Genomic DNA, 13,030 nt, shown 5'->3' with positions numbered 1-13,030 from the left:
AGTGAAGTCTATCATCAAGATCTACTGAACTGCATGTCCAGTGTGAAATGTGTGGCAGATAAGGAGATCGAATTACAACCTATGCTGTTCATCTTTGACCATCAGTCAACCAATAACTTCCATAATATATTTTCAGACCATGTTCACTGCACATGTAACTACTGTATTATCTACCATCAGTACTGACACTGGCGTATGCAGGTGGTGGTGTTATGGTTTGGGAGCGTTTTTGACAGTTATTGCACTTACAAAAATACTAAATGTGAAAGGATATGAACATATTTTTCAAAATTTTGTACTGTGCTCAGTAGAGAAAAAGTTTGGAGACAATGGTTGACCGATTAGCACAAGACATATGTGAGACAATGGCTTATGGACAGTAATATTCCTGAAATGGGATGGCCTACCCAGAGTTCAACCTGAACCCAAGAGGACACCTTTGGAAAGAGTCGGAAAGTCAACTTCTCTCCAGGCCCCAGCATCCAGTATCACTACCTTCTCTTGGGGAAAAATGAGCTCCACAGACATTCAGACATATCACTGAGAGGGTCCCCAGCACAGTTCAAGCCACCTTAACGGTGAACGATGGACAAATTTCATATTAATGTCTACTAATAGATGTCCGGATGCTTTCAATAAGATAGTGTACATGCAATTTCATTTTCTGTTTAGATTGTATACAGACTTTGCATCTCCTTGGTTGAATTATTTGGATACTTCCTTACCCTATTTGAGATATACTTTAGTCAGATCGCACAGAGTCCAAAAGCTACAAATATTTTTCAAAGCTAAATATTTATGCAAAACTGATTGTTTTTCAGCCTTAGCTTTACTTATGGACACTACTAATACATAGTAAGTCACATACTGATCTTTTTCAACCATGGTTCTGTCTGGCCAGGCTTTCACTACTCTACCACAAGTATAAGGAAAGTGAGAAAGATGGAAATTGAAGCAGAGTTGACAAAATCCTAGCCTTCCGTTATTGCTACAATTTTGTTCATCAAATGAACGAACAGGTTTTATGATCAGTTTTCATGATCGTTATAGTGTCGTTATTACAACTGACAAGTCTGTCATTTAGTGTTTTAATCTTTATCACTACATTCAAAATTTACCATTTATTTAATATTCATCATTTAGTGTCTTGTGAATTCACTTCCAGGTACAAAGTGACTCTAAAATGGAAAATGTGAGGGAAGATTTTTAGTATTAGATTAGTAAGTGGATGAAGAGATGTGTGGCATGAAAGTTAGGAATTAAGTGTAACCCACACAAAGAGAAAGAGAGATTCTTTTGGAAACTGAATGGCTGAGGATAACAAATATTATACAAGCATAAAATTCTGTTTATTTCCAGTTATAGATAACAGAATTAGCATTGTGTAGAGATATTTACAGCAATTACTAACTGACCTTAACTGTATGTATTTGACACATATGGATTCAATACAGGATGATAAGATGTAAGAATAAACACAGTACAGACTGAGATGAAAATAAAACTACTGAGTCCTCTACATGTTTTGAACATCAAGCTATCTAGAGGTGAAAGGAACAAAATTAAGGAAAGAAAATATAGTAGAAAATCAATGCTGAAACTGTAATTATGAAAACTGAAAACTGTACTGCTTCCATGGGATGCTGGATTAATGGGCATTATAAAGGCCAGTTTACACTGGCTGTCACAGCACCATCACGTCATGGCAACATCACACCAAAAATGTATTCACACTGTCCATCATGTCACATCAATTCAATTCAATTCAACTTGCATAGCTTCCTCAACTCTTTTCAATATTAACAAATAAGAAAAAATAACAAATAAAGGAATAACAAAGAATGAATCAAAGACATAGAACAACAACTGATATCAACCACAAAAACCATGACCTAACAAAACACAACAAAACATAGTACTGAGGATGAAATCACAGCTGTTTATCAGGAAGAAATGAGCTTACGGGTCATATGATCAACAGACAATAATGTCATGTACCAAAAATTTGTTCCTGAGAAGCCTTGACAGTGCTGTGACGTGACACGATGTGAGGGCCATTGTGGGTGCCGCCATTTGAAATGCATTGGGAAATGTTTTGATGTAATGCGATGTGATGTGATATGACTTGATGTGACGTGACAGCCCATGTAAATTGGCCTTTATTGTGCCTTTTTCAGCAGCATTTGACACTTTCTATTGCAGGCTGTTTCAGCTCGAGTGTCTGCCCATGGCCAATTGGGCATCCACAGGCAGATGTGGACAGGTGCAGGTAAACCGGTCACATGCATGCAGTCAGGCAGCCAAGCCACTGTCTATGATGCCATATGCTTCAACCAAATGCGGGCAGGAGTAGCCAAACGGCTTGCTCAAGTAACATGACAAGGTGCAAAGGCAGTGCTACAGGACCACCTGACACGTAGCCTATACAACCTGCATCTGCCTTCAGGTGAGCTGAAGGGCACTCATGCCCAATGGGACAAGTGGAACAGTCTTTTCTATCATTTTGTACTGACTGCACATTTTATGTACTCTTGACATACATCCATGACACATTGCATCATTCCATTTTCCTTTCGAATTGTTTTATCATCAGTAACAGCTAGGTAGTGTTCGATCATATGACAACAAAAGTTATACTCTTAACAAATTCAGAAACATAAATTTAAACTCTTAAAAGTTTTCGAACACACAAAGTGTTAAGACACAAAGGAATAACAGACAATGGCTGTCAATAGGCACTGATTTAATCATTGGGGAAGGTTGAAAACGTGTGTCATACCAGGCTCAAACTCTTACAGAAATTGGCAAAATGCCACAAGTAAAGATGATAATACACAAGGGGGATTACCGTCATAGTGTGTGGATAGGTTGACAACGTGGGTCTGATGGAGGGCATGCTAGGGTAGTCCACGCAGCTGCGATGACCTCTGTGCCCTGATGGCACAGTGGTCAGTGCATCTGCCTATCAAGCAGGAAGCCCAAATTTGAATCCAGGATGGGCATGCATTTTTGACCTTCCCCGTTGATTTAATCCACACCCACTCACAGCCAATGTCTGCCAACCCTTTGTGTCTTAAATCATAGTGACTGCTTGATGAAAAATGGTGTCTGTTCTTTTGGACATGTTCACAAGAGACACACACAAAAAATGTTGCATTTTGTGTTGCGGTGAATGAGAGAATGGAGAGAATGGGATGAGTGGAATAAAAACAGGGAAACCAAAACAAGCTATTAGTTTACTCCATGGTTCTGCTGCATTATCAGTACATGTGCAATTTTAACTATTATTAGTGTCACTGCTACAGTGATTTTGTGTGTGTGTGTGTGTGTGTGTGTGTGTGTGTGTGTGTTACTCCTACTAGAAAAATAGCAAGGGCTCAAAGCTAGTGTTAACTGTTTCCTATTACGTGTTTCTGTGTGCCATGTACCAATCCTCTATAGGTTAAGTATTAACTAACATGTTTTTCATTGGGCTGTCCTTCTGGTGTATACCAGCACAATGTAGATCAGAGTTGGAACCAGATGCTGCATGACGCATTCTCTGAGAGGATGCATTAGGAGAGTCCGGAACTGGTTCTGCTTGTTCACTGGTTGGAGAAGCCCTGGAACTTGTGTTTGATATACTTTCCTGTAAATAAATAGTAAAACCAGCTGATAACATTCTGTAAATAGATTGCTGCATAACACAAAAGTAATACATGGGTTTCTACTTTACTTGAGAACCACCGAACCAATAGAATTTTAATTACAGTCTCGCTAAGTCTGTTTTTAATAATGAAGCATGAATTATGATATACAGCACTTGTACACTGCATTTTCTTCATAATTTCTGAACAAAACAGTTAGAAATGAAACAGCGTATCACTTTAAAATTAAATGAAAGCTGATTAAAGATTGGACAACAGAGTTACAACTCCAAAACATCTGAAGATGATTAATCTAGAGCTTTCAAAACCTGAGGTTACTTACTGATAGTTTAATGGCTTCTATGGCAAGAGCTAGGGATGTAGGCGTACACTATGGAAATGTAAGACAGATAACAGGAGAAGGAAAGTCTTGCATGTAGAATGCAAGCATATGCAGTGGACTAAAACTGCCAAGATTCAAGCTCATTAATGGATTCTTCTGAAAGATAGCAAAGTTTTCATTGTGGTTTGTGTGCCTGTCGACGACTCAACATTTTTACCATTTGGTGAATTGCCTCCTTTACTCCTAAATTACTTATGTTCTAAAATCACTTATGAATTACTCTTCATGTACCTTCCACAATGTGGCATTGCTTGGAAGACTCATTTCCTTCAACATGGGTCCCAAGTCATCACGGGATCCTTTCCTTTTCAGTAGCTGGTCAAATGAATTTGTTAGTGACCTTTTTGCTTTCATAAAGATAGTGCTGCCACCTAAGTACTGATTCAAAAATTCATGTCTGAAACATAAAAAACACAAAAAATTATCACATTATAAATAAATTGGTAAAGCTTACCGCAAATGCTTATATCAAACAAGAATGGTTCCTTTCTTCTTCTGCTCAAATCACATTTCCACAACATTCCTTTTCTACTGTGCATTAACATGTATCTATAGTCTGGTGATGGTACTAGCCATAATTATAACTGAAGAATGAAGGGGTTGGCAGAAAATGAAATTTGGAAGAGGCTAATATCAGAGACCAATCCAAAACTGAAATAAAAAAGGTGTCCACAAACAACATGGTATTTTTTTTAACTTTGTTTGTACAACTGAAATAATAAGATAGCAAGTAATTCTAAGACAAATCTTAACACATTAGCAAAAAATGCTGACTATAATGAAAAACCATTTGCCGTCACTGAGTAAGTAGTGTCATCCTACCTATGTCATTGTAGTAAAGGTTATTTCAGTTTCTAGATTCAAAAGAAAAAAAAATGTATCTACATGTAGAAGAACAATAAAAATGGAGCTACATTTCACAATACTAGAATGATTTACCTAGTATCTTCATGACAATGCAAGAGTTGGGACAGCAGGTGCCAAACAAGTGGGAAAAAGAGGTACTACGTGGAACAGGGAATATGAGAAGAAATGATGATTATGGTTTAACAGCCTGTCAGTGACAACATTGATACAGAGAGTGCTGAAGCTTATTCTGGACTAGGTTGTGGAAGGAAATTTGTCACATGCTTTGCAAAGGAATCATTCTGGCATTCAACCTACTCTAGTTTGAAGATATCTTGAAGAAGATGGGCTGTGATTATGAGTGTTACCACCTCCTCCTCCTCCTCCTCCTCCTCCTCCTCATAATTATCATCTCTCCTGGACTGTATTCTTCATACCACTAAACTCTCATCTAACTGTTTAGTCCCCCCACCCCCCCAAAATAAAAAAAAATCTTCCAAAACAGTTGTATTTGCCCGGAAATATGTTATAACAGCATCTGTTTAGCTTCTATCAAGAATATCTATTAGCTGTTAAGTGATTTCTCATGTTGCTTCGTATCAGAGTATATTAAATTTAAGTTAACAGCATTGTTAATACCTGTGCATGAAAAACAATCAGAGTAAGATGAGGGAAGGATGTGATAATATATATAAGAGGAAGGTCAAAATCACCCACATCCCAATATTACCTCCAGAAATTATTATTCTACTACCCAAGCATGACATCATTCTATTCCAATTTCTCTTCAGTATCATATTTCTCCAACACATTTGCCTCTACATTGATTCATCTGCTTCATATATTTGATCAACCACTTGAATTTCAAAGATGAAGTTCTGAAAGATCTTTACTGTGTTTTTTAAATGTTTCAGAATAAAATGATTAACCAGGATTGTACCTGTTTTCAGCTGTATCGTGAACATGTCTGGCCTGCTTGCTCTCACAGTGGGCACGGAGCAACATCATCAGGAACTCATTCTGTTCTTGTAAGCCTTGTGTTTCAGCACCACCAAATTTTGTAAGGATACTTTCCTGTTCAGCTTCAGGCAAGCCTTCTAACCTTCGAAGAATTGTTGTCTGTGTCCGTTTCTCATTCTGCCCTGGAGTTTTTCAAGAAAATATAAAGTGAGCATTAGCATCTCATTACATACGAAGCACAAAGAGAAAAAAAAGGACAATTATTCGTTACAGAATTCAAAGTTCAGGAACAGTACTTCACAAAGGAAATTTACTTTACAAATTTAAGATCACTGTAAGCATTCATTCTATTTTGTGTGTGCCTGTCAATGACTCAATAATTCTCCTATTCAGGGGGTGGTCTCCAAGTCTTTATGAGCTGTATACAGGGTGTTACAAAAAGGTATGGCCAGACTTTCAGGAAACATTCGTCACACACAAAAAAAGAAAATATGTTATGTGGACATGTGTCCGGGCATGCTTACTTTCCATGTTAAGAGCTCATTTTATTACTTCTCTAGAAACCACATTAATCATGGAATGGAAACACACAGCAACAGAACGTACCAGCGTGACTTCAAACACTTTGTTACAGGAAATGTTCAAAATGTCCTCCGTTAGTGAGGATACATGCATCCACCCTCCGTCACATGGAATCCCTGATGCGCTGATGCAGCCCTGGAGAATGGCGTATTGTATCACAGCCGTCCACAATATGAGCAGGAAGAGTCTCTACATTTGGTACCGGGGTTGCGTAGACAAGAGCTTTCAAATGCCCCCATGAATGAAAGTCAAGAGGGTTGAGGTCAGGAGAGCGTGGAGGCCATGGAATTGGTCCGCCTCTATCAATCCATCGGTCACCTAATCTGTTGCTGAGAAGCGTACGAACACTTCCACTGAAATGTGCAGGTGCTCCATCGTGCATGAACCACATGTTGTGTCATACTTGTAAAGGCACATGTTCTAGCAGCACAGGTAGAGTATCCCATATGAAATCATGATAATGTGCTCCATTGAGCATAGGTGTAAGAACATACTGACGAAATTAAAATGAGCTCTAACATGGAAATTAAGCATTTCCGGACACGTGTACACATAACATATTTTCTTTCTTTGTGTGTGAGGAATGTTTCCTGAAAGTTTGGCCGTACCTTTTTGTAAAACCCTGTATATCCTCATCATATGTGCTGGCACTGTCCTTAGAAAAGGGACTCCCAGATCTACTGCTTTGTTTGAAGTGTAGATGCATTCTGTTTGCCTCCACAGCAAAGTGGTCAGTGCTGCAGAATGCCATGCAAGGGGCCTAGGTTCGATTCCCAGCTGGGTCATAGATTTTCTCCATTCGGGGGCTGGGTATTGTGTTGTCTTCACCATCATATTATCATCACCAACACGCCACCAGAGTTGCATCAATAAAATGATTTGCACCAGGTGACCAGTCTACATGATGGGAGGCCCTAGCCACATGTGTGCTGGGAGGATTGTGCTTGGTGTGGTTTGCACAAGAATTTTTGGTTTTCTTGCATGTTAATGTTTAGTCCAAATTGAAACAATAGAAAATCCAGAATGGAATAATAACAGTATTACAAAAAGTATAGACTGCTGCTCACCAGGAAGCTAAGTGAAATTTTTAGGAATGCAACTGGATAAATATCTATCATGGGGCTCTCGTATACCTTGCAAAAAAATTTAATATCCTAGCATACGTAATGAGGATATTGTACAATGCTACCAGTAGGTACATATGAAAAGTAGTATATCACAGCTACTTTGAATCAGTAATAAGATACAGAATTGTATTTTGGGGTAACTCCAACCATATGTGTCAAATATTAAAACTTGAGAAAACCATCATTAGAAATATGCACAATGTAGAGTGAAGACAATCACGTGGCCTACTCCTAAAAAATCTAAATATATCAAGTGTTTCCTCACTATAAATTTATGAGCTGACTATCTTTGTACATAGTAACCGTGATTTATTTGTAGCAAATCATTTTCAGCATGACTACAACACCAGAAATCAAAATAATTTTGTGCTGCCCACCCACCGTTTAAAACTTTATGCTCAAACTCCACAGAATATGGGTATGAAAAATTTATAACAAAGTGAAAGTACGATAATTCTTCAGTATAAATTTAGAAACACCAAAAAAATCTTATACGGGAAACTACTGCAGAAATGTTACTATTCAGTAGAATTCATGAAGGACAAACTGAAAATCTGAGCAAGCGAGAACAAATACTTAGGATTGTTAATTTTAAAAGTTTGTTACTTTTGAAGAAAAAAGTTAACTGCACATTAATTACATATCCAGTACAGTAGATTATATTCACGATAGTACAAAAAAAATTATAAACCAATTTTTGTCTTTTGATGAATCAACTGTACATTAACTCAACGACTTGAAATCTTGTGTTATGAGACAATAATGGCAGGTAATGTCATATGATCTGCATACTGCAGTTCCATTACTTCGATGACCTTAGTATAGTTTATATCTTAGTCTGGAAAGTTAGAGATATCCTTCATCATTTCAGTATCTTAGCTCCTGGTGATGCACAGTTGCAATGTTTCTCCAGGAACTGAATGTCACTTTCTGCTCATGGCTTCACTTGCGTGTGTGTTCCACATGTATACTGCACACATTCCCCCTCTTCCTGTGTTCATCTCTTCCTACCCCATCTCTCTGTCCCCTCATCCTCCCACCTCTATCCTCCTGTAACCTCCTTGCCCTCTTTTTGGCCATCTTCTCTGCCACCTTTTGTCAATCACATCCTCCTCCCTCTCTGTCCATATCTTCCCTCTTCTCTCTATTCATCTCCTCCTGCCCACCTCTCCCTACTTATCTCCTCCTCCCTCTCTCACTGTTCATCTCCTCCTCCCTCTCTTCTGTCCCTCTTCCTGTCTCTCCTCCCCTGTCCCTCGTCCCTTCTCCCCTCTCCCTATCCATTTCCTCCTCCTCCTCCTCTCTCTATTCCCCCTCCCTCTGTCCCACTCCTCCTGCCCCCTCCCCTCTGTTCCTCTTCTCTTGCCCCCTCTCCCTCCATCCCTCCACTATGTATCTCAAACTACCCCCCCCCCCCCCCCAGCCATGCCCATTCACACATATAGGGTGTCCTGCAAAACTCATCAATGAAGCAGGCCAATACTACCTGAACACAATACACGTACCGCATTGGGCAGCTTACGTCAGGGGGTGGAAAACTGTTTCTTGCCTCTTATGCATGGACCGCCCCGCAAAGCAGGCCAATACTACTCCCATTCAACTTGCCTACTGTGCAGGGCAGCTTGTTGTCAGTCATTCCTTCTCCTGTTCCACTTGCAAATGGAGTGAGAGAAAAATGATTCTCTCTGTGCACTTGCATGAACTATCACCTTCGTCATTTTGTCTTTTTGGCCTTATATGAACTCTGAGGCAGCAGATTCATTCTGCAGTCTGTCAGAAATCTTGATCTCCAAATTTCTGTGAAGTGCGTTACAGAAAGATCATCATCTTCGCTCCAAGGACTCTAATCTAAACTTGTATAGAATTCTGTAACACACTCAAACTGATGGAACTGACCAATAACAAATCTAGCAGTATGCCTCTTAACTGCATCAGTGTCTTCCAATTGATCTGTACATGGTCTCCTTTACAGGAGAACTCCCCTAATAAACTGTTGTCGACCATCCACTTTCGCTAAAACTGACCCTATATGCTTCTTCCACATCATGCCGTTGTGCAACATTATGCCTAGATATTAGGGCTGCTTAGGCAGCAGGAGGTGGACTGGGCCAAGCAATGCAATACTGCAACCTTGGTGGTAAAATGGAACTCTTGAAGATTGAGGCAAGCTGTTTCCACACTCACAGGCCTAGGGATGAGGAAAATCCAGCAGTTAAAACCAGTATTGGTATTTTAGTTATGAATAACCGGTATTTTTCAGTATTTGTTTGGCCTCAGTTACAACAAGTGCTTTTTATTGTTTACTAATAACAGGATAATAAAACCAAATATCATTTAGCCATACCAGCAGTGGTAAAATTTTTGGTTTCTAAATAAACCATTTTAAAAAATGAGTCATTTTTTTTGTAAAATTTCCTTTGCTTTTAAATATTATGTTATTATAGAACATGGGAAAAGCAATCATTGCAATTTTAATAACAATGCCAGAAGAAATAAACACGGACACATGGCCTAAGAATTGGTACAACACTGCTAAGACAATAATGGACCTGTTACCATGTGGCATGGTCTATTGTACACACATACACATAGTGTGGGAGACTTCCCCTGTCTGATCTCCATGGTAGTTTCATGCTGTCATTGCGAGGCATTAATTGTATTACAATATAGCACCATCCTTACTCTGGAAGTATTTTACTGTGTGTGGTACAAATGAAGTACAGTGGTCCATTTCCTTTAAAAGATTAAGAATGGGAGGAACTACAACAAACTTGCAACACCATATAATAAGGAGAAAACTTATAACTTAACAATTCATTCATAGTTTACAATAAAAAATGTCTTTATGTAACATGACTGTATCTACTTGCAGCCCTTGAAAATAATAAATTAACATAAAGAATAGAGCTCTTCAAACTCTGTTTTCAACCTTTAGCACTGATTATTCTTAATGCCCAAATAGTGGTATGATCCTCAATTACAATATGATTTCTGACCAGAGTAAATTAGAATCAACAGGAGAATACTGGTGATTTTTGTATTATTCAACCACTTCACTTTTAGTGAAAAGCAGCAAATGGTGGGTGGACTAAGTTTTCTTTTATATGCCTAGTTGATTCAGTATTTTGATTCTAACGTATTTTGAAACTGAGGAATCTGAATTTTTCCATCTTTGTTTACTTTCCACATTTATTACAGGAAATAATAGGAATAAACACCAAAAATCAGTTATTTACAAAACTTGTTACTTTGGGCAGTTTTAACACTCAGATTAAACTGGCACTGACAAAAAGCGATATAACTGAAAACCAGTCGTTTCAGTGATAACTGCCATCCCTACCCTGTCCACCAATTTGTCGTACCAATTGTGGATGGACACAGCCTGTCGGCATAAGTGAGCAGGGAATGGGTATAAATAATCAATAATTTGAGCCAGGGATCAGCAGTCTTGCAGCACCTACAGGGATGAGAGATGCCGTGGCGGATGACTGAGCACGGTCTCTACAAATTTAGGCAATCCATCCCCCTTGGGCTTGGTACTTCTTGACTGCCAAGCTGCCTCTTGGCCCACTCTAGCAGTGTAACAAGACCCAGGCAGTACAGCAGCCCCCCTTCCATGCTGATGTAGGCACCTAGGTGCCACATGTCAATTTCTAGGCCAAGTTCCCCCACTGAGGGCTGACTTCCCCTGCAAGTAACCTTGGCAGTCTTCCGTGCTGCTGACCCAGTCCACAAGCGGCCATGTCCTGTTAACTGGACCACACACTGCTGCGTATGCTACTGGAGTCAGCATTGCTGGGTGCTAATGTCACCACATGTTAGGTGTCAGATCACCACAGCTATGCGCCGTCCTCGCCACGTACTGTGAGGGGCCATGGCTGCCACCTCCACGGAGACACTATCAGTGTAGTCAAATGAGTGTCTATAGAATATTTTGCCTGTCAATGATGTTTGATTAAGCTGGCAATGGCCTGATCCTGCAACTTTACTATACTGCCATGACCCAACCCTGCACAGAAAAGGTCTAATGCCCTCAGACCTCTTCAAAACAAATGTTTTTTGAACAGTGGGATACAATGCGTTAAATGAATGAATTTCAAATTAATTTCAGGTAGCAACTATGTGAAGTACCTACATTCCTGAAACTAGTTTCCAGTTTTTGATTACATAGCCATTTTGTTTACCTTTAGTGTACTATGAAGTTTCCTAAGTCAACTGTACATATATATTTGTGCTAGGGGAACACAAAATAAAACATTTTAACGTAAAAACTGTTAGTTCGAAGGTGCTGCTTTCCTACTTTATAACCGGTACCTGCAATTTATCTACTTCCTTTTAAAGTCCATTAGGTAGTGAAAAGTCATAGGAGGAATACAATTGATGAAACGAGCAAAGAAAACTGTTGACCATACAGAGTATTATTTGGATGGTTGATAGGCACTCAAACAAGAAGTTTAACATTGTAGCCAAGATTCTGAAAATGTGATTTTTAGAGCACATGTACCAATACATGCAGTTGGGAGTTTGATAGCAGAACTGTAATGCTCAGCTTCCTATTTATGCCATTACTGATTGCATGATGTCGTCTCTGTACAGTGAGCTGGTGCCATTATTCATTCCATTTACTGCTTAACATTTACATGAAGTCCACAAAATACGTAAAAAATAGACATATGCATATAAGTCACCTTCTATTTCAGCACACAGCCTACTATACCAGACCATAGGACAGTGATCACATGAGAACACAGGCATCCTTTCTCGCCTCTGAGCTTCAGATGTCGCAACAAAAGCTTGTGTTATAGCTGTAACAGGTTGGAAATCTTCATTAGATGTTTTCCTAGATATTTCTTAGAGTATTGTTTCATGGCTGTATATTTTTAGGAAAGACTCAAGACATTTAAAAAAATTACTGTAATTCTGGAACAATATTGTTTGTTACTTGTGCTTTTGAAATGTTACAGATTTATCCAAATAACTAACATTTTGCAAATTACAAAAACTGAACTGTTAAAAATACTAAAACACAAGTGCCATGTATGGCTTTTAGTCATAAAATTACTACATTTGCAAAATTATCTTCTAAGCTACAAGAGGAAAAAATATGAAAGAAACAAAAGAATGAAACAGAGATCATAGCAAAAGTTTTTCCTTAAACTGATGGTAGATGGACTCAGAAATGTTTTAGTCATAGAAGCTGAGGGAAACATAAACCTTGACAGACAATCTGAAGAGGACTACAGTATCCGAAATACTATTCTGACAAAATATGATCTATAATTATTCTTACCACCAACAACATCATCAGCAACAGAAGCTGATTCACACTTGAAAACATATGCTATAAAGCCTTCTACATTTGCCTCACGACAAATGAATCCAAAATGCTCTGGATTTGAAATACCCTGTAGAAAAGAGAATGTGATATTTGTAAGAAACGTGTCTAGTGAAACAAAAAAAGGCTTGTGAATTGCAGCTATACTTAC

At 38.7% G+C, this 13,030-nt stretch overlaps 1 protein-coding gene across 6 annotated transcripts in view; it reads right to left on the bottom strand.

Moving 5' to 3' along the window:
* Positions 1-13,030, bottom strand: part of LOC124546021 (TBC1 domain family member 4) — an 891,805-nt gene that overhangs the window by 23,003 nt on the left and 855,772 nt on the right. For all 6 annotated transcript variants that reach the window (XM_047124990.1, XM_047124992.1, XM_047124991.1 and 3 more), the window contains 5 exons: positions 12,835-12,949; positions 12,233-12,349; positions 5,816-6,017; positions 4,261-4,426; positions 3,459-3,628 (listed from right to left, as the gene is read on the bottom strand). In XM_047124990.1, coding sequence (XP_046980946.1) covers positions 3,459-3,628; positions 4,261-4,426; positions 5,816-6,017; positions 12,233-12,349; positions 12,835-12,949 — 770 coding nt within the window. The remainder of the gene's footprint in view (positions 1-3,458; positions 3,629-4,260; positions 4,427-5,815; positions 6,018-12,232; positions 12,350-12,834; positions 12,950-13,030) is intronic.

Source organism: Schistocerca americana, chromosome 8 (genome assembly GCF_021461395.2).
Source record: "Schistocerca americana isolate TAMUIC-IGC-003095 chromosome 8, iqSchAmer2.1, whole genome shotgun sequence".
In the NCBI taxonomy this organism is placed as follows: domain Eukaryota; kingdom Metazoa; phylum Arthropoda; class Insecta; order Orthoptera; family Acrididae; genus Schistocerca; species Schistocerca americana.
The sequence above is the reverse complement of the archived record's forward strand: the minus strand, read 5'-3'. Positions and strand labels throughout refer to the sequence as shown.